This window comes from Anas platyrhynchos, chromosome 20 (assembly GCF_047663525.1).
Source record: "Anas platyrhynchos isolate ZD024472 breed Pekin duck chromosome 20, IASCAAS_PekinDuck_T2T, whole genome shotgun sequence".
NCBI lineage: Eukaryota > Metazoa > Chordata > Aves > Anseriformes > Anatidae > Anas > Anas platyrhynchos.
In genome coordinates, this window is record NC_092606.1 from 11,280,954 (window position 1) to 11,299,822 (window position 18,869).

At 52.4% G+C, this 18,869-nt stretch overlaps 2 protein-coding genes across 2 annotated transcripts; one reads left to right on the plus strand and one right to left on the minus strand.

Annotated features, from left to right (window-relative positions):
* The first annotated feature begins 2,511 nt into the window (after window positions 1-2,511).
* On the plus strand, window positions 2,512-4,513 carry CCL26 (C-C motif chemokine ligand 26). Its single transcript, NM_001310397.1, is given in 3 exon segments — window positions 2,512-2,645; window positions 3,104-3,215; window positions 3,849-4,513. Coding segments are annotated over 3 exon segments (273 nt in total). The 5' UTR covers window positions 2,512-2,572; the 3' UTR covers window positions 3,937-4,513.
* A 7,071-nt stretch (window positions 4,514-11,584) lies between these two features.
* On the minus strand, window positions 11,585-13,323 carry LOC101800921 (C-C motif chemokine 4-like). Its single transcript, XM_027445998.3, has 3 exons — window positions 13,021-13,323; window positions 12,439-12,550; window positions 11,585-12,151 (listed from the first exon to the last, which is right to left on the minus strand). Exons 1-3 carry the CDS (start codon window positions 13,157-13,159, stop codon window positions 12,064-12,066), a joined length of 339 nt encoding a protein of 112 aa, XP_027301799.1. The 5' UTR covers window positions 13,160-13,323; the 3' UTR covers window positions 11,585-12,063.
* Window positions 13,324-18,869: the final 5,546 nt, after the last annotated feature.

Here is an 18,869-nt window from a genome sequence, read left to right on the forward strand (position 1 = left end):
GGCCTCTCCCCAGTCATGCTGTGTCCACTGGATGATGGCTGCTGCTTGCTGCCTTTGCCTGAGGAGCTGTGCTGCAGGAAGCAGGAAAGGACAAAGGGAGGCAGTGGATAACACTGGAGGACTGACTAGTGAATTGCAGAGTAGGATGAAGAGAGCAGAGAAGAGTGTCACCTTCCCTCAAGAGCAAGGATGGAGCCAAGACAAAAGAACAGGGGCTCGCTCGCATCTTTGCAATTCTGCAGCATCTCAGCCATGTCCCCACCACAAAGACCTGCATAGGGCCAAAGCCCCAGTGTGAGGGATGAGGCTGGGCTGTGCAGTGGACTCCAGAGACACCTAACATTATTGCACCCCTTGTGCTCGTTAGGGCAGAGGGGAGAGGGGAGTCGTGCTGGGCTGAGGTGCAGATACCCTGCATCATCAGAAAGATATGCAGATTTCATGGTTTTGGTTGCCTCTACAAGCTCCAACAGAGCATGGGCTCTGGCAGTCTTGTGGTTGGGGCAGCGTCAGTATCTCTCTGCGGTTTCTTAGATCTCTATCTGGGACTTTCAGATGTTTTGTCATAGGCAGTAACCACTCTGCTGGCAGCAGCAGCCTCACTTGCATGACACATACTGGGCACAGTCTCTGGCTGTGATGGCAGAGGACTGAGAGGTGGGTGATTGCCACCCCCTGAATGCAACAAGGAAGCAATGCAGTCCAGAAGCTGCACCTTGTCAGCAGTGTGCAGGGCTGTGTGTGATGTGCAGCTGTGGGGGATGAAAATATTCTCTAAAAGCACTACTCCTTTGAAGGACAAGTCCCAGCCCCAGAGGCAGCCTTGGAGCAACAGGCATAGGTCAGGACCCAGTACAAAATGCAGCCACCATTGCAGCAAGGAGATGGGGCTGAGATGCATGGCCTTGCTTTGTACCCCATTGTGGATCTAGGGTATATAATGCAATAAGTGCATAAATTAGCCAGAATATTTGGCTAAGTGCAATACTAAAATACATTCAGCAGAGGATTAGCAATAAATAATGCCTCTTTCCAACTCAAAGAGTAGGACATCCCTTGGAAAATCCCATTTGAGGTTTTGTCTCTGACAAAACCCAAGTGCCTGTTAGCATATTGCTGTTCTGCCCCAAATTGCTGCCACCAGGCATTTATGACAACCCCATGGTGCCAGTCACAGCAGTTCCACTATCTCTATCACTGGGTTCAGCTCCAGACCCTTCACATTAATTTGAGGGCAGGAGTTCTTGGGGTCTCCAGGGCACTTCACCTGCCTGGCATCCCCCCTCTAGCCCACCGGGAGAGCTCCTGCCTGCTCATCTGGGAGGGAGGTTTGGGGAAGCCTTAAGTTCTTGCTGTCCTGTAGCACAGAGCCCTCCTGCAGCACCTCTCATTCTCCCAGTTTTGGGGACATAGTGGTGAAGGGGACACCATGCCATGGGAACAGAACACAGCTCCTATGGCAGTCCACTGCACTGCAGGAGCCACAGGACAGCAAGGAAACCCCAGGGAGAGGGGCTCGTGGTGCCTCGTGAGCAGCACTTGTCTCTGGGAGCCAGGCATGAAATTCACGGAGAAACCACAGGCTGTGAGCTGGCAAATGTGGTGCCAGCTGAAGAGAAGAGGGAGGTGGAGAAAGGGGAAATGCTCCCTGCGGCAACCTGGGGAGCCCATCACGAGGCCCATGACTGTGAGTGTGCACATGGTGATGGGGCTCTGCCTTGGCATGAGATCAGGTCCCAAGCAGGGGAGCCTCCTGCTCTGCCTTCTTCATCCCACCTTTCCCCAAGCCCAGGTTGGTGCTTGTGTTTGCCCCACATGTCTGGGAGAAGTCAGTGTTTGTAGAGGAAACCTTCAAGGTGGACTTACCAGGCAAGCATCCCCTTTCTTGGCTGGTGCTGGTGTGTACTGGGAGGTCCTGAGCTCCATTCTGGGAGCACAGCTTTGAGGGTTTTGTGTCTCTCAAAGATTTCCCAGGGCTACAGCCTCCCCAGGGTGCCAGCTATCCTTGCTACCTGCACAGGCAGTGGTGCTCGGAGCATGCACACTGCCCACGCTGCCCCTCACATGTGTCCCAGCCCACCACAGGACCCCCAACTGGACCTGGTCCCAAGCCATTCAAGGGGCTGAGCACCTTTGTGCTCAGGACTTGGGTTCTTGAAAAGGACATTGGGCTGACATCTTCCTGGCCCTGTGGGAGGCTGTTGAGATGAGCTTGTTGGGGTTTGCTGTCATCTTGGTGAACCTAAGTGCAAACCTGCTTCTCAAGAGCTATTTCATATCCTGTCTTGGTCAGTATAGCCCTCGTGAGGGTGCTGGTTTGTTCAGACTTACCCCACCTTACACAAAGGCTATTTTAGTATTTCCTAAACCTGCTGCTTCCTCTTTATTTCAGTATTTCTGAGGCAAAGGTGCCATGACATCAGCTCTGTTACGCTTTGGAAATTCCGAATACTTGCCTTGAAATCTGCTGCTACCCCTATAAAAAGCAAGGAGCATCCAAACCATCTTGCACCAGACGAAGGAGAAACCTGATCTGATCCTGCTTCTGCCTTGCAGCTTGCCTCCGTCTATAATGAACATCTTTAGTGCAGCCCTCTCCATCCTCCTGCTTGCTGGCCTCTTTTCTCAGGCCTTTTCTGGTCCAAGTGAGTACAACTCTTTGCTCTCCTGGGGTGGGATGTTGGCATTCAGGATTTTTGCTCTGAAGGCAATAATTTTGAAGAAGAGATGGAAAAAGTTTCAAAGATTAAAAACCTGTGTGAATAGCTTTTCATGCTTTCTTTGAATTGGTTCTCCTTTCCAGCATCCTTTTAACTTAGGGAGGTAATTATGAATTTTACTTCACAAGTATTAAAGGTTTCAGGTTTCACAACTCTGCTTCTGTTACCAGGCTTTAGGAGTGATACTAGAGTGACCAAGGGGATGTTTATCATTGGTAGTGAGGGAGAAAGCCTTTAGCAAGACACTCTAGCAGTGACTTTCATTAAGCACTGTCATTTTTTGCTCACTTTATGGTTAATTTGGATAAGAAGAGGGCTCCACAGCTGAGTAAGGGAATGGTTACTCATGGTAGACTCATGCTGTCCTTCCTGATCTCTTCCAGTTGGAGCTGACACAACCATCTGCTGCTTCAGCTATACCTCACAGAAGCTGCCCCAGAGTCATGTGAAGGATTATTTCTACACCAGCAGCAAATGCCCACAGCCAGCAGTTGTGTAAGTACTGGCTCCTGCTCTGAGCTCTTTGGGAAAGGCTCCACCAGCCTTTGGGCTCTGCTCCAAAATTTCCTGCCATCCACTGGGACTAAGAGCATGGTGGTGTTAGGAATCATGCATGGAGTCAGGGGGCAGCCACCACAGGCCCCACATGCTGTATGTGAGCACTCATCCTCCTCAGATGACAAATAGGGCCATCCTGGTGCTGGGAACAAGGTGTGGGAAGGATATTCCTGCGTAGCCTCCCTGTGGCCATGAGCCCAAGGCACATAACGTGCCACTCGTGAGACTTGTACCTGATGTAGACTAGGGGTCTGAGGCCAGCAGATGCTTGCCCCAGAAATGCCAGATGCCCATACACTGCATCCAGGCTCACCTCCAGACTGGACAGGGACAGGAATGTCTGAGCATGGGGGCTTCTCCCAGGGCACCTAGAGCTCTCCTTGATGCCTGCGTTTAGCAGGCTCCCCTGGAGCTTGTGGTTTATGGGAGGGTAAATGATCCCCTTGGGAGCCAGCACTGATCACAGGACAGGTCAGCAGGTGTCCAGAAAGCAACCCAAGGCCCTGGCTGCCACTTTGGCATGTCCCTTCTACCTCCAGGACTATAACACCTCTCTGCCTGGCTTGACAGGTTCATCACCAGGAGGACTCGGCAGGTCTGTGCTAAACCTGATGCCAGGTGGGTGAAGGAATATGTGAACTTCCTGGAGATGCACTGAGCACTGGGAGCTGAGAGGAACCTGCCAGGAGAGTCCTGCAAGACCATCCAGCAAAGTCATGGCATGGACCAGAAATCCTGCTTGTTCTGAGCACCGAGGCCAACAGACGCCTCAGGGGCCCTGAATTTCCTTTCGTCTTGCAAGGGCGTTGTTTATCTTTTACAATTTAGCCACCCCTACTGGGCAGCTATGATGCTGGGGACCTACCTCCTGGCCTTGCAGACATGGCCTGGCATAGCCTGCTGTGTGAGCTGTGACTAAACTCCATCCACTCCTTGCGCCTCTGCTGCTAGAATGGGAGGGGAATCTTATCTTAGGAGCTATTTGTGGGAAGTGGTCTGTCAAAACTAGGTATGAGTGCTGTCATGTAAATGCAGTCTGACTACTAAGCCAGCTGGCTGAACCCTGCAGTACAGCAGATGCTGTGAATGAGATTCAATGAATGAAATCCTTCCTTAATGGAAGAAATGGTACACTGGATATTTATGGGATGCTGGTTGTGGAATCATGTTGTTCAGCCTTATTCTCAAAATGCTGTGTCTTGCTGGTACTAAAGAATAAAGATTTTTCTCTTGCTCTCTTCACTCTGTGTCATCTCTTGCCCAGCCCCAGAGGAAGGCAGAAAGCACTTGGTCCTGGGAGTGCTGGAGTGTGGAGGGACCTTTCTGCTACACATCCCAGCACCTGCCTACCCCAGAGCTGGTGCTTGGAAGGTACTTGTCTAGAAGGACTCCACCACAACCACCTTGGGAGAGGCAGGAGACAGGCCATGACTTCCCACCTGGAAATGCCTCATCCTTCTTTTTCCTAAATCTTCCCTCCTGCATTGCCTCCCTAGTCTCCAGCACCCAGCATTGCCCAGGGCTGCATCCTCCCAGCCCCTGCTCTGCTGTGAGCCAGCCCTTGCCCCCATCACGAGTGACCAAGGCCAGGAGCTGGTGGAGCTGGTCCTGCAGGATCTGATGCTCTGCTCTGGCCCTATCTTCTTAGTGTTTTACCACAGGCACCCATTATCTGCTGCAGATCTGTCTGCAGCTGGTTTGCAAAGAAAACCTGAATTTGGTTTTAAAAAGCACACTGAGTAAAAACAAGAAAAACACTTTGTCAAGCTATGGTTTGCATTTAAAGCTCGCTGATGTCTTTGTGGGTGGAAAACGAAACTGCTGGGTCTGACCTCCTGCCACTGAAGCTCTGTGCAGGGGGGAGAGGACCTTCGCTATGTGCCCTGGGCTGCTTCCATCAAAGCTGCCCGAAGCAAAAAAAAAAAGCTTTTGTAAGCTGACCTGACCTTGTGCAGGCAGTTTGTGCATGTCCATGTTCACCTCCCAGGCCACTGTTTACAAGGAAATGAGCTCTTCTTCACTCACTGGGACTTATTTCTCAGCCCTCCCCTCATTGCCATAATTTTCCTCCATAGTTTGGAGCAAGCAAACCAGTGTGAGATGACACAGTTTCTGTTAAATACCCCAAGCCCACTGGTGCTACAGTGGTCTGCAGGTGTTTGTGTTGTCTCCTGTCCTCCCCTTGCTCATCACCACCTTTCCACAGGTCTCCCTGATTAATGACCACCCTTTCCTATGAAGTTCTTTATTAGCTGCCTCAAAGTCTCAATTTCTGGCAGAATCTGAGCACAGAGCTCTAACCCACTGCTCCCAGGGCTCTCTACAGACTGAAGCTGTGTTCCCTGCAGCCTGGGGCAGGAAACAGATGCAGAAGCTTCGCCAAGCTAAAGTGCACAGTGGACGCTGTCATTGTGGCCTTGCAGCCCTGCTGTGCTTTCATCTGACTGGCTGAGCTGGCAGCATGTTCTTACAGTGAGAGCAGGCAACAGGGAGCCCGGAGACATCTGTGTATGTGTCCATGTCAAAATATCACAACCCAAAATGATCCCATCCTTGAATCCTGGCAGGTTTCCTGCCTGTGTAGTGTCCGCATGCTGAGAGGGTCCTGTCCCCGGGGGACCCAGCTGTGGAGGGATTCCAGATCCTTGGTGATGGGATACAAGGAAACAGCTTCAGGCAGAACAGAGTGGCTCTCCCTAGGGATGGGGAAGAAAAGTGTAGGGGGTGGAGTTGGGTGCAGGGCACCCCGTGGGACAGGAACCATCAAGGAGGCACAGATGAAAGAGGCAGAGAGCTGGGAGGTTGAGGACAGAAGCAGAGGAGGGAGAGAGAGGTTGCAGTAGAGGAAGGGATGTGAGCGCCCAGGTCTGGGATGGGAAGAGCCCTGTCTGGTCAGTCGGGTTCCCAGGCATAGGGGCAGGGTCCCCAGGGGTGGTGCCTCCAACCCACCTTGTCAGAAGCCTGTGGAATGTACAGAGACCTGTCAGCAGGAGATGGGGGACAATGAAATCCACATGGGTGTCAGGTCTGGTGCTCACAGCAGCCTTGGTTCTGCAGGGCTTCGGGGTCCTAAAGGATGTGAGGTTGTGCTCCCTTTGCCCTGTCTGGCAAACACCATGAGTGAGAAGAGGGGGCCATGGTGTTCATGACACTGAAACTACTTTGCAAGAGGAGGAAAAGAAGCTGGGGCTGAGATGCCATGCTGACTCATGTGTCCCCAAAAACTTCACAAATGCCCTCACCCAGCAGTGGTGGGGCAGCTCAGACCATTTTTTTCCTGGTGGTGAAGATGTGGAGAGGACTGGGAAGCCTTTGTGGTGAGGAAGGGATGCACCACTGCAGAGCTGCACTGTGGTGCCACATCAAGTCTGGGAACTGTCTTTTGTGTGACCACTGTGCAGGCAGCCAGCCAAGGGGAGGTGCTGAGAAAACAGAGAAGGTCCCATGAAAGACTCCTGGCTCTGCCTCCTCTTGCCGCAGGCTTTGGAAGGCAGGGAGGAGGACCACAGACTGCAGGCCTGAGTGGCTGCTGCAGACAGAGTAGTTGGTATCTGCTGGGGCAGGCATCATGTGGGCATAGATCTCTGCACACCACACGTGTCACCCGGGGGCTCCTCCTCAGTCAGGCTGGGATGGTTTTGTGGTGGTTTACATAGCTGAATTCCACCACAACCTCTCTATTTCTCTTCCCCTCCTTAAAAGAAAAAGGGGAGAAAATATGATTGAAAGGGTGCCACGGTTGAGATAAGGACATGGAGATTTATTGACAAACAGTTATTGTCATGGGCAAAACAAACTCAGCATAGGAAGATTTATGTAATTTATGGCCTATCACTACTGGATTACAACAGTGAGAAACTAAAAACAAATTAAAAAAAAACTTCCTCCCCACCCACCCTCTTCTCTGACCTCTCCTGAGTGGCACAGGGAAATGGCGAATGGGATCTGCAGTCAGTCCCTGACGCTTCATCTCTGCCACTCCTTCATGGTCACTCTCTACCCCTGCTACATGCAGGGTCCCTCCCACAGGACGCCATCCTTCCTGAACTAAGCCTGTGGGGGCTGCCCACAGGCAGCAGTTCCTCAGTAACTGCTCCCACACGGCTCTGTACCACGGGGTCCATCCCCCAGGAGCAAACTGCTCTCACGGGTCTCCCACGGGCAGCAGCTCCCCCCAGGCCCCTGCTCATGCGTGGGCCCCTCTCCACGGGCTTCAGCTCCAGCCCGGGGCTTCCTCCTGCAGGGGCTCTCCACAGGTCGCAGCCTCCTCTAGGCCACATCCATCTGCTCCACCGGAGCTCCTCCACAGGCTGCAGCGTGGAGATCTGCTCCATGTGGGACCATGGGCTGCAGGGGGACAGCCTGTTCCACCAGGGGCCTCTCCACAAGCCACAGGGGAACTTGTGCTGCGTGCCTGGAGCACCTCCTGCCTCCTGCTGCACTTACCTTGGGGGTTGCAGGGCTGGTTCTCACTCATCTCTCTCCCAGTTGTTGTTGCACAGCAATTTTCTGTTTTGTTTTGTTTTCCCCCCTTTCTTAAATCTGCTCTCACAGAGGTGCAAACATCACTTATTGGCTCAACTCTGGCTATCAGTGGGTCCTTTTTGGAGCCAGCAGGAGCTGGCTCTGTTCTGACATGAGGTAGCTTCTGGACTCTTCTCACAGAGGCCAACCCTGCAGACCCCTGCTACCAAAACCTTGCCACATAAAACCAAGACAGATTTCCCAGAATAACATCCCATCCTTCTGCAGGGCTTGTCCCTTCACCAGTACAGGCAGGTCTTTCTCAGCCACCTCCCTGCAGCTGGAAAATCTCTCTCCTTGCCAGTACAGAGTGATGGCCAGTCCCAGATAACACCCAACAAACCCAACTCTTGGTCCCAAGATAGAGAAAGACTTGTGGGGTCAAGTCAAAAGCTTCCTGAATGGGCCCAGGGCTGGTGTGTTACCCACACAAGAGCTGGCTGCTGGCACCAGCTGGCAGTGTAGGAAGGCTCCTTCTCACATTTCCTGGAAAGCTTCTGCCAAGCAAGCATGAAGCAGTGCACAGCTGTGACAGGGCTGGCTGAAAGAGATTTGGAGTGTAGGACTGAATCCCTACAACCAGAAGGAGACACATCAGGGATGCTGACCCTGCCATCCCACACACATGGAGAGTGAGAGCACCTAACCCTAACCATTCCCACCCCAGAGACCTTGGGACTTTCTCCCCACTGGGCAAGGATGGGCAAACAGGACACAGGCTTCCTGCACCACCAGTGAAGATATGCTGAAGTCTGTAGTGGGAAGGGGCAGTAGTTCCACCAGCTTCAGCCCCCCTTGCCCTATCTGGCTCTGTGGGCAGTCCCCAGTCAAGCAAAGCTCCAGCTGGACTTCCTGAAAGGCCTTGCCATTGCTTGCCTGTGACTGGACTCCTCAGGAACTTCTTGTGTTCTCCCAGAGTCCTCAGGCATAATAAGGAAAATCAACCGTGTACTACCAGCAGAGAACAAGCGCTCCTGCTGGGCCATGTTCCAGGCCAAAGAGTCAGAGCATCCCATGCCTGTTTGTCAGGCCTTACAGGTCACAATGATGAGACCTTCTTCCTCCAGGAGAACAAAAACAACCCAAAGACAGAAGTGGGTTCACCTTGGGAGTAGAGGGCAGCAATAAGGAGAGCAACCAGAGAGACCATCACTTTCCCAACCAGAGCTAAGCAGACATACAGATCATTTCTGTGCTCATCACTGATCCAAGCAGTCCTTGCTTTCCATAGAGAAGCACCAGTGATGGGTGCTATAAAAATGGATTTAGGAGAAAGGTTTCCTGAGTGATGTGGAGCTGCCACTCAGGATCTGCCACACAGACAGCATCACATAGCTTAGAAAGACAAAATTCAAAGACACTGAGTTGTGAGGTCAGATCCAAAACAACAGCTAACACAGAAGAGCTGCAGGGGGAGGCTGTGACAGGATATGCCTCCCTTAATACTTCAGCAAAGTTGTCCAGAAGTAACCACAACTCCACTCCTCATGGTGAGGACAGCTAAGAGAGGGAGGAGGCAAGAAGTGCTTCCTTACACTCTTTACCCCCTGAGGGCTGATGAAGGGGATAGCTGCAGAATCAGGTTAGGAAGAATGGCCATAGGGAGAGAATGCTGCCTGTGGGGTTGCTCACCACCTATCCCAGGGCTTTTCCCAGATTCACAGGCAGTAATGGGAGAGCTAAATAGGGTTCAAGCTCCCCAAATGACCAGAGAGGACCAAGATACCAGGTTTAGCTTCCAGTAGTGCCCAAGGCTTGATGCTTTGCCCATGGGACTACAAAGGTCTGGGTGCCTTCTGGGCATTACTGAGCACAGGCAGGGAAAGAGAAGCCTGTGCACATTCAGCAGCCTCAATATGCCAGTCTCCTTGGTTTCTGTCCACCTCACTAAAGACACAAGAAGCCTTGTAGCAAGCAAGAAAGAGCTGGGGAAAGTCTGGTGTTGTCCCAAGCCTCAGGAGAGGACCATTGCAGGCAGCTGATGCATCGCCCAGCAGCCCTGCCCTGCCCTGCCCTGCCCAGAGCTAGCGGCAGACAAGAGGCTGGGGGCAGGCTGCTCCCCTGCACCCAGGTGCACCCCATTGTTCTGAGCCTCCCCTCCCCCCCCCCCCCCCATATCTCACACTCATCCTGGCTCACTGGAAGCCAGGGCTGGCGTGTCAGTGAGCAGAGCTGGCATGACTGCTGCTCCGGGAGCTCCAGCAAGGAAACCGAAAGCAGAGAGACTGAGGGAAATTCCCACAGAAGCCTGGGCTTCCAGCCAGGGACTGTCCGAAAAAGATCCAGCTGCAGAGCCAAGCTCCTCCTGCCTCTCCCGAGTGTCAGGTCTGGAGCATAACCTCCCACCCCCCCAGGCTCCCTGCATCCGTGCTCTGTCCCCTCACAGAAAAGAGGATCAGGGAGGATTTGGGGAACAAAGCTAAAGGCATGCTGGCCGTAGGGTGGGGTAAGATTTTTGCAGTCATGCTGACCCCCCTGGTCCCTACTTTAAGCTGCTCCTGTCTGCTAGAACCCTGCTGAGGAGAGAGAGAGAAAGGAGGGGGAAGCTGCTCATCCTCGCAGCTCAGCAGGCAGAAACAGGATTGCAGAAGACCCCTCCACATGGTCCCCATCACCAGCACCATCTCCTGGGACACAGAAAAACGCTCATGGCCAGGGACAGGGCTGGGTCTGCCCATGCTGCCCTTTGGGTCCCCCATGAGCCTTCCTGCCTGAGGTGCAGCAGGGAAAACACAACACTAGAGGGAAATCACAAGACAGCTGAGAGGTGCTTTCCCAGTCTCAGGGCAGCCAAGTCTGACCTATAAGCAGCAGGGAAAAAAATGAAACAGTAAGAGACTTTTTGCGTTAGGAAGAAGAAATACTGACTGAACAGAGCAGACGATGTGCTGAGCATGACACAGGCAAACTGTGCCCAGCACTACACTTTCTCCATTGGGACCTGCTCTGCACTATTGCAAAGCCTTGTCCTGGGAACAACAGCTGGGATAAAGCAGATTTTCTGGTGTTTTTTTCACCCCAGCAGCACAAAAGAACTGTGTTTTGGTTTACTGGTGGGAATGTGAGGAGCAACTCCATTGGGATGCTCAGAGAGCCAGGGTGCCTGCTGTCTTCTACTGCCAGCCAGAAGGACCCATATATATGCTGGGGCTGGTGGCAGAGCTGCAGTGGTGTCCTGGAGGAGCAGGAAGATGGGACAAGTGATGTTGCAGGGCTGCTAACAATATGGGTGTGGTGCCTGCAGGCTCCATTATGGGAACTGCGTCACCTTCACTGGCACAAAGCTGCAGAAGAGCACGCTTGTGGGCAGGGAGCTGGCCCTGATCCATGCCCTAGCACCTGGGCACGAGGGCACATGGGTGGCTCATGTGTCCTCTGTGTCTGTCAGCTTCGCACACAACCCCAAAGCCATGACAGCCTTCCCCAGTCGTGCCCTCTGAAGTGTGCCCAGCCACTGCCTTGTCACACAGACAGTGCCCATCTGGGGACCAAGGCACCTGGGGTGTGTGTGGGGCACCTTCTTGTGTGTGCGAGGCTATGTGTGTGCACTGGCGTGTCTGATTTTGTAGAGGATGTGGGAGGCAGAGGTATATGTGGTGGGGGAACAGAGTCAGAGGATATTTATATGTCTGTCGTATGGAAACAGCATGGTTTTACCTCAAACCATTTCCCATTATCACATGTCATCTAGAGTGTGTCGATGGGCTCAGTGGTGAGGTCTTGTCTCTGTGCTGGTGAAAGGGAAATAAAGGGGGGAAAAATAAAAACGCTTTATCCAAATCCATGTTTTATCCAAATTCTTTATTCTCCAGAATCATAATTTCACACAAGTAAGCCAGGGCCACTCGTTGTCCTGTTCGGAGACTCTGAGCTGCCCTCCTGTAAATACCCTCCCTGCCACCCTCCTATAAATAGCATTATGATCCACCGATGAAAATACCATCTATCTCATATGATCATTTCTTAAATAAATTAAAATAATAAAAGAACAATAGAGGCGCAGTCCCATGGGCCTTTCTGGGCCACAGGCAGAGGTGTAAGGCTGACTGATGACGTTTCAGACTGGTCTGAAGTGCAAGCTGAGTGCAAGCAGCAACACCCCAACATGGGGTGTCTCATGGTGCCCTTCCCACAGTCCCTGGGAGCTGCATGCAGATGGTGTGGTATCGTGCAGCTCCTGCCATCCCAAAGCCCTGCTCTGTCGCAGGGGCTCAGGATGACAAGACTCATGACAGCAGCTGTGCTTCCTGTCTGGCTTTGCTCAGTTCTGCTTCATGTTCTGCAGGTATCTTTGCACCCAGGTGTCACTTGGATTGGCACAGACTTCGCGCCCTTTCTTTGTGATGAACCTGTGGAACAGGGATGAGACACGTGAGGTCTCTGCTCAGACCAAGCTCCCAGGTTTGGGGTATTGCAGGAGGTTCTCCCTTGTGTCCCAAGCTTGTGCCATGGCTGACAGTGATTTTCCCCCATTCCCATCTGCTTTTTCACACTACATGAATATCCCTGGGAGTCCCCACAAAAGATTTGTTGGCAGTCCCTGCAGGAGCATCCCCAGCAGGTCCCTGCACATGAGCACGCACGTGCCAAAATGGCTGTGCCTGCGCTGCACCCAGGCGTCAGCCTTGATACCTACACGAGGGCTGGCAGGGAGCAGCTGGTGCTGGTGACGTAGTAACGCAGGATGAGCTTCTTTGGGAGCTTGTGGGATGTGTAAGAGAAGCAGCAGGTTGGGTGGTCAGGTCCAACTGGAAGAGACAGGGAGAGACAGCATGAGCATGTGCTGAGCTGTGCACCAGGAGCAGCCAGCCCAGAAGTGCAGGAAGCTAGGCAGGTAGGAGGGAGTGAGGAACCAGGGAATAATTAAGGCTGAAAGGGACATGGGAGATTGTCTGGTCCAATGTCAACGACCATTGCTAGGGAAGGCAAGTATAGGAGAGATTCCCACTCAGTTTTTGGGCAGTGGTTGGGAACCCTGAACTATAACCAGGAATAAGAATCCCAGGTCCAGGATGGCTGGACAGATGGCTAGTTGGATGGAGGGACGGATGGATGGACGGAGGGATGATTTTCCACTTCAGGGAAATTGTAATTGATTGCAGTGCAGAGTGGAGAGTGGCTGAAAAATTCCCAGCTATCTACCAGGGGATCTCAGTGGAGAAATAATAACGAAGGCTCAGCTCCATTCTTCCTTCACAAATAAGAAAGCAGGACTCACCTGGGGCAGAGGACGTTTGGGAGCAAGAGGCTGCAATGAGGAGAAGAGCGAGAACAACTGAAGAGACCTTCATCCTCCCGTCAGACAAGGACAGTCGGAGCAGGACCAGGAGCTCTGGCAGATGCAACACAGACTGCATCAGCTGGATTCAGTTCCCTTTTAATAGGGAGTCCTGGAGGCAGCAGAGAAGCCCAAGTGGAAATTCCAGAATTATGATAGAGGATGTCACGAAAGTGAAATAGCCAAAAAATAATTAGGCAGAAGGAATGGGATATAGTTCACATTGGAGCCAAGAATGTTGAGCTTTGACTCAGCATTCATTTTCGTTTTTATCAAATCAAAAGGAAACTGAAGCATGCCAAGTAGCTTGGCCACAAAGAAGGTATCTATTCATCCAAATTACAGGAGGGATTTTCCCTGTGAGTCTGTACAGAAAAAAAAAAAAAAAAAAAAAAAAAAAATGTTTACTTTAGATTATGCAAGCCTGGAGGAAAAAAAAAAAAAAAAAAAAAAAAAAAACAAGCAGGCTCAAGGCACGCTCATGCTGTTTGTATGCCGGGTGTTTGCTAAACTGCAGTGCAAGGAGCTGAGGGGTGGCTACACTGCAGACTCTGTGCTGTCTGAATCGCTCAACCCCTACCAGTTCCACCATGCCGGGTTTAGCAGGGACCAGCCAGGAGCTGGGGCTGGAGGCATCCCTGGCGGTCACCTGGCCCAGCCCCTACTCACAGCAGGGTCAGCTGGAAGCCCTGCATGGGCTGTCCGTGTTCAGCTGGGCTTTGAAGACCTCCAAGGAGAGGAACACCCCAGACTCTCTGGACAACCTGTTGCAGTGTTCAGTAATAAAGTTTTACCTGAGTTTTAAATAGAATTCCTTGTGTTTTGGTGTGTGCATTGCTTCTTGTCCTGTCATAGACACTGAGAAGAGTCTGATTTCATCTGCTTCTTTTCCCATCCACACATGGAGAAGGCCCCCCTGTGAGTCCCAGGGCTCACTGCCTCTCTTCCCATGACAGGTACCCCAGCCGCTAAATCATCTCTGTGGCCTTCACTGGACTCTCCAGTTTGACCGAACTTCTCTTTTGCTGGGGAGCCCAGAGCTGGACACAGGACTCCAGCGGTGTCTCATCAGCAGGGGGGAAGAATCCCCTTGCTGGCAGCACTCAGGCAGCCCAGGATGCTGCTGGCTTTCTTTGCCACAAGGACACACTGCTGGCTCACGTCCAGTTTGGTGCCCACCAGGACCCCTAAGTCCTTCCCTCCCAGGCTGCTTTCAAGCCAGTCAGCTCCGAGCACGCCCTGGTGCACGGGGCTATACTTCCCCGGGGGAAGGGGTTTGCGTGTCCATTTGCTGAACTTGATGAGGTTCTTGTCCTCTCATCTCTGCAGCCTCTCCAGGTCCTTCTGGCTGGGAGCACAACCCACTGGCATCTTAGCCAGCTCTCGCAGTTTGTGCTGTCTGCAGGCTTGCAGAGGGTGCACTCTGTCCCACTATCCAGGTAATTAAGATATTAAACAGGACTGGCCCCAGTACGGACACCTGGAGTGTCCCAGTGGTGACGCTAGCTGGATTTTGTGCCATGGATCACAATCTTGTGAGCCCGGATATTCAGCCAGCTGTCAGCCCACATCAATGCCCAATACCTCATCGGTTTGTCTATGAGGATTCCATGGGAGCCAGTCGAAAGCCTTGTTAAAGTCAACGTAAATAACATCCCTGCTCTGCCAGGAGGATTATGGAAGAGGAGTTTTGCCAACCTGAGATGTTTTCCGGTCTGAACTGCTCCCCTGGCTCCAAGATGGATTGTTCTGGCTGAAAAGGTGAGGAACAGGTAGCAGAGAACCTGCCTGGCATGGGAGACACTCTCCAGCCCCGCAGGTGCCCAACACTGGAGCTGTAACAGGGCAGTGCCACAGCGCAGCACGGGGCAGCTGGGCACAGCTGCAGCTCTGTAGGGGAACGGGCGAGCCTGTGATATCTGACCTCCTGCCCCAGCCTGGGGGTGCATGGGTGGGAGCCTCCTCCACGGCAAAGAGGAGACTTGGGGCTGTGCGTGGGCCCCTGGGCCTGGATCTTCATCCCCAGGAGTGCAAACCCCTGCTTGTCTCTCCTGGAGCTGCAAACGGGAGCAGTGGAGTCACTGATTTAACTCTGTTCTCCATCAGGAACAGGTATGAGATGCTTAGAGAGAAGGCTGACGGCTCCTGGCACAGGTGATGGTCTGCTCCACCACACCCCGACCCCTCCAGGGAGGATCCCGGTCACACTCCTGCTTCCTGCTTGCTCTTCCCCTGCAGTGCGATTCAGGATACTGGTGCTGTCAGATGCAGCGGGCTGCAGCTCACCTTGCAGCTGGGCAGATGCATCATCACAGAAGCTCACAACCACTTTTGTTGGTTCCAAAGCCTCTGTAGGATTTGACACAGGTACCGGGAAAGTGGAGTTTTGCTAGATTCAGAGCAAGCCCTGGCAGGACAGGCAGGGCTCTGCTTTCCATGGCTTAGCAGAGAAGTTCTGGACAGAGGTGCATGGCAGAACAAGAAGTGGCTCCAGCTTTCAGATGAATTGCTGTAGAGTAAAACTAAATCATGGCTTTTTGCCACGGAAATAAAGTGTGCAGAAACCAACAGTGGGAGCTCTCTGTTCCCCTCTTCTTGCAGCTCATAGGGTAGCATGGACACGGGGAAATGACAAATACTCGCTGCTGGTTCTGCACTTCTTGCTGCGTTTCCATGACAGAGAGACTGCGGCTACAGAAAGGCAGTTTTGTGGCTAACACCAGCCAGAAAGAGCTTTGCTCATGGGAACTTCACTCCTTCTTCTCCCCAGCGTCCCCCTCCTGCAGTGAACAAGCCCAAGGGCTAGAGGCTCGCACTGTGCCGTCTTGTTCAGCGCCCAGAGCACCCGGGGCAGTGAGGAGGTGTGATGGAAACATTGCACATCAGGAAGCTCTGCCCTCCATCCAGAAACTCCGAGATGCTCAGTGGAATGAAAGGAGCTGTTGTTCACTGCTACTGAATTTGACAAGGCTGGGCGGAAGAGGAGGGTCTGGAAGGAGCTGCTGCAGCCACAGTTGTTTGCTTGTGTCATTGGCCCAGACTGATAAGCACTTACAAAAATGCCCTTTGAGAGCCGTGATGCCTTCTGCCAGGGTGGGCACCTCTCCAGCCACGCCTGCGTGGCACTGACCCCTGCTGCAGGTCTCCACCTTTGAGCTTCCAGCTGCAACCACACGCTCCTGCCTGGCTGTTCCTGGAGCAAGATGACCCTGCTGGCCTCTGAGGCCCACGTCTGTTTCCAGCTTTCTGTTTCTCTGCACTGTCTTCTGTCTGTCTGTTAAATCCTAGAGCCCTCTGCTGTCAGAAAGCTCCTGCAGTTTAAGTAGTTATAATTCAATCTCTCTCAAGCTTGCTTCCCTTATTATTCCTGGCATGGAGCTGCCTTTTATAGCTTTGGCCTCACCCAGCCTTGGGCATGAGGTTTGTTTGAGTAGCAAAAGAAAGCTAAAATTATTCAAAAAAGAAGATTATAGAGAAAGATGCTATAGTGGCTGCCAAGACTTCTTCCACTGGGATAGCGGTCCCAGGGGCCCTGGGACTCCCTCCAGTCCCCCCAAGTCCTGCCCTTGCCAAGAGGTACCAGTCGCAAAGCATATGCCCCAAGGGGAAGGGACCCCGAGTGCTTCGCTTGAGGTGATGCTGAGGTCTCCCGGGCTGGAGAAAGCCACATCTGCTGCACCAAAGCACAGCTCACCTGCAGGCACTGCAACATCCCCAACCCAGCTCTGCAGCACAGTCAGATGCAGTACACAAAGGGATATTAGCCTGTCCATGGCTCTCCTGCTCGATGTTCACTCCTGTTGTCCATAAGGCTACAAGTGGCTGTGAGCTCCAGCATGCAGGGTGCTGTGTTTGGGGGATGCTGGGGGTCTCGCCCTGGGCAGAGGGCAGTGTCCGGGGCTCTGTGCACAGCTGGGGCTAAAGGAGACCCCTCAGCACCTGTTCCCAAACTGTCCCTGGCCCAGGAGGCCACAGGGGGAGGCTGCAAAGCTGCATGCAGCATTCCCCAACACCAACCCCTGCCCTGTGTCTGCCAGCACCAGACAGTGCTCATGGCTCTTTTGAAGGGCGCAAACCCATCCAGGGGCGCAAGAGGCTCAGATGGGAACTGTGCTTCAGAGAGGTGCTGCAGAGTACCCCAACCTGCAAGCAGTCTCCATGCATAGGAAGTGGTTTGCAGCCTTGCAGAGAGCCCAAACCAAAATAAATGTTGAGGCTAATAAACATCCGAGTATCACTGTCGGACTCTGTGTGATGATGTCATACACACAAAGCCTAGTGGGTTCACTTACAAACTGGCTTTATTTTTCACCCTAGCAGAGCTCTGAATTTTCAGCCTGGTCTTCTTTGTTTTTCCTGGGGCACTCACCAAAGATCTGACTGATATGGCCCATCCTTCTGGACAAAGGACACAGACCAGGCAGAGACACGTTGTCATTTCCATGCATTCGTGGGGTTTGAGGGCCACCGAGGGGATGCTGAGGGGTGGGGGTGGGGGCGAGCCCCCACCACTCCAGCCAGGAGTACCCTGACAGGTGCAAACACTGCCCTAGGGCTCCAAAATCACTGAAACTCACTTTTCCCTGTTTCTTTCATTGGCTTTCATGACATGGATGGGGAGGGGGCTGGAGCAAGGAGAGTTCTGTTGTTGTGTGTTTTTTGTTTTTCTTTTTAATTATACTTTTATTTGGTTTGAAATACCCTACATTTAATCCTCTTTTGTTTGTTTTATTTCAAAACAAAGGCCAGGAAAAATGTGAGGCACACATAGGAAAGCAATATTTTTCTCCAAAGCATTTTCTCAGAAAATATCCTTGCTGGAAGAAGGTTCAACCTTTAATGAGCTACCATCTCTTATCAACACTAACAGCTTGCTGTACCCTGCTTCTCAATGGCCGTCACTGTCCAGGATTCCTTGTGTGACACGGTTTCAAGGAAACACGAAGCCGCTCTCTTGTGCAATGCAGCCACACTCGCCCATGCCGTGTGGCCTGGATGGCTGCACTGCCCCCACCCCAGTGCAGCTGAGGCACTGGTTCCCAGTCACTCCCACACGCACAGGTTCCCCCTGGAGCCAGTTCCAGGACATGACATCATCTTGAAAATTCCATTGTTTCTCCAGAAATGTCAAGAGTAGGGAGGAAAAGAATTTCTGGTTCCTTCAGGGAAGTCTTCAGCACCCAAGCTCTGAGCAGGGCAAGACAAAGACTGCTGCAGGTTGTGCTGGAGGCAGTTACTGAACTTAGGCCATTTTTAACACTTCCTTTTCCAAGTGAATCCTGCCAGCTCAGCATTTAAAACTGCTATAAATAGCAAGTTACATCATCCAGTCTCACCATTTTTTGCAGTGTTCCCCTTTCATAAGACAGATCGAGAATTTCTCTATTTCTGCCTCTGACCAAACTTATTTGGGGCATTTGCTTTATTTAGCATTTTCTTCTGGGATTTCCGTTGGCCTGCAGACAAGCTCTAACATAACCTTCCAGGCAAATCAGTGCAACATCAGACAGACTGCTTCAACCAGCCTTCCTTCTGACTCCAAACATTGCCTGCCCATGGCGGGGGGAGAAGGGCAGACCGTGTGCTGTGTCACAGGCCCTGAAACCAGCCGGAGCCAGAGTGGGAAAATGTTTATTTTCCTGCACAGCATCTTTTGCATGAACCTAATTTCCCTAAAGGAGCTCCAGCCTACTTTGGCCACACTTCCATGGCCATCTGCCCATTCCAGAGCACCTCCCAGACAAACGTCCTTCAGCCCAGACACCCAGCCCCACAGCCACCCTCTTTCC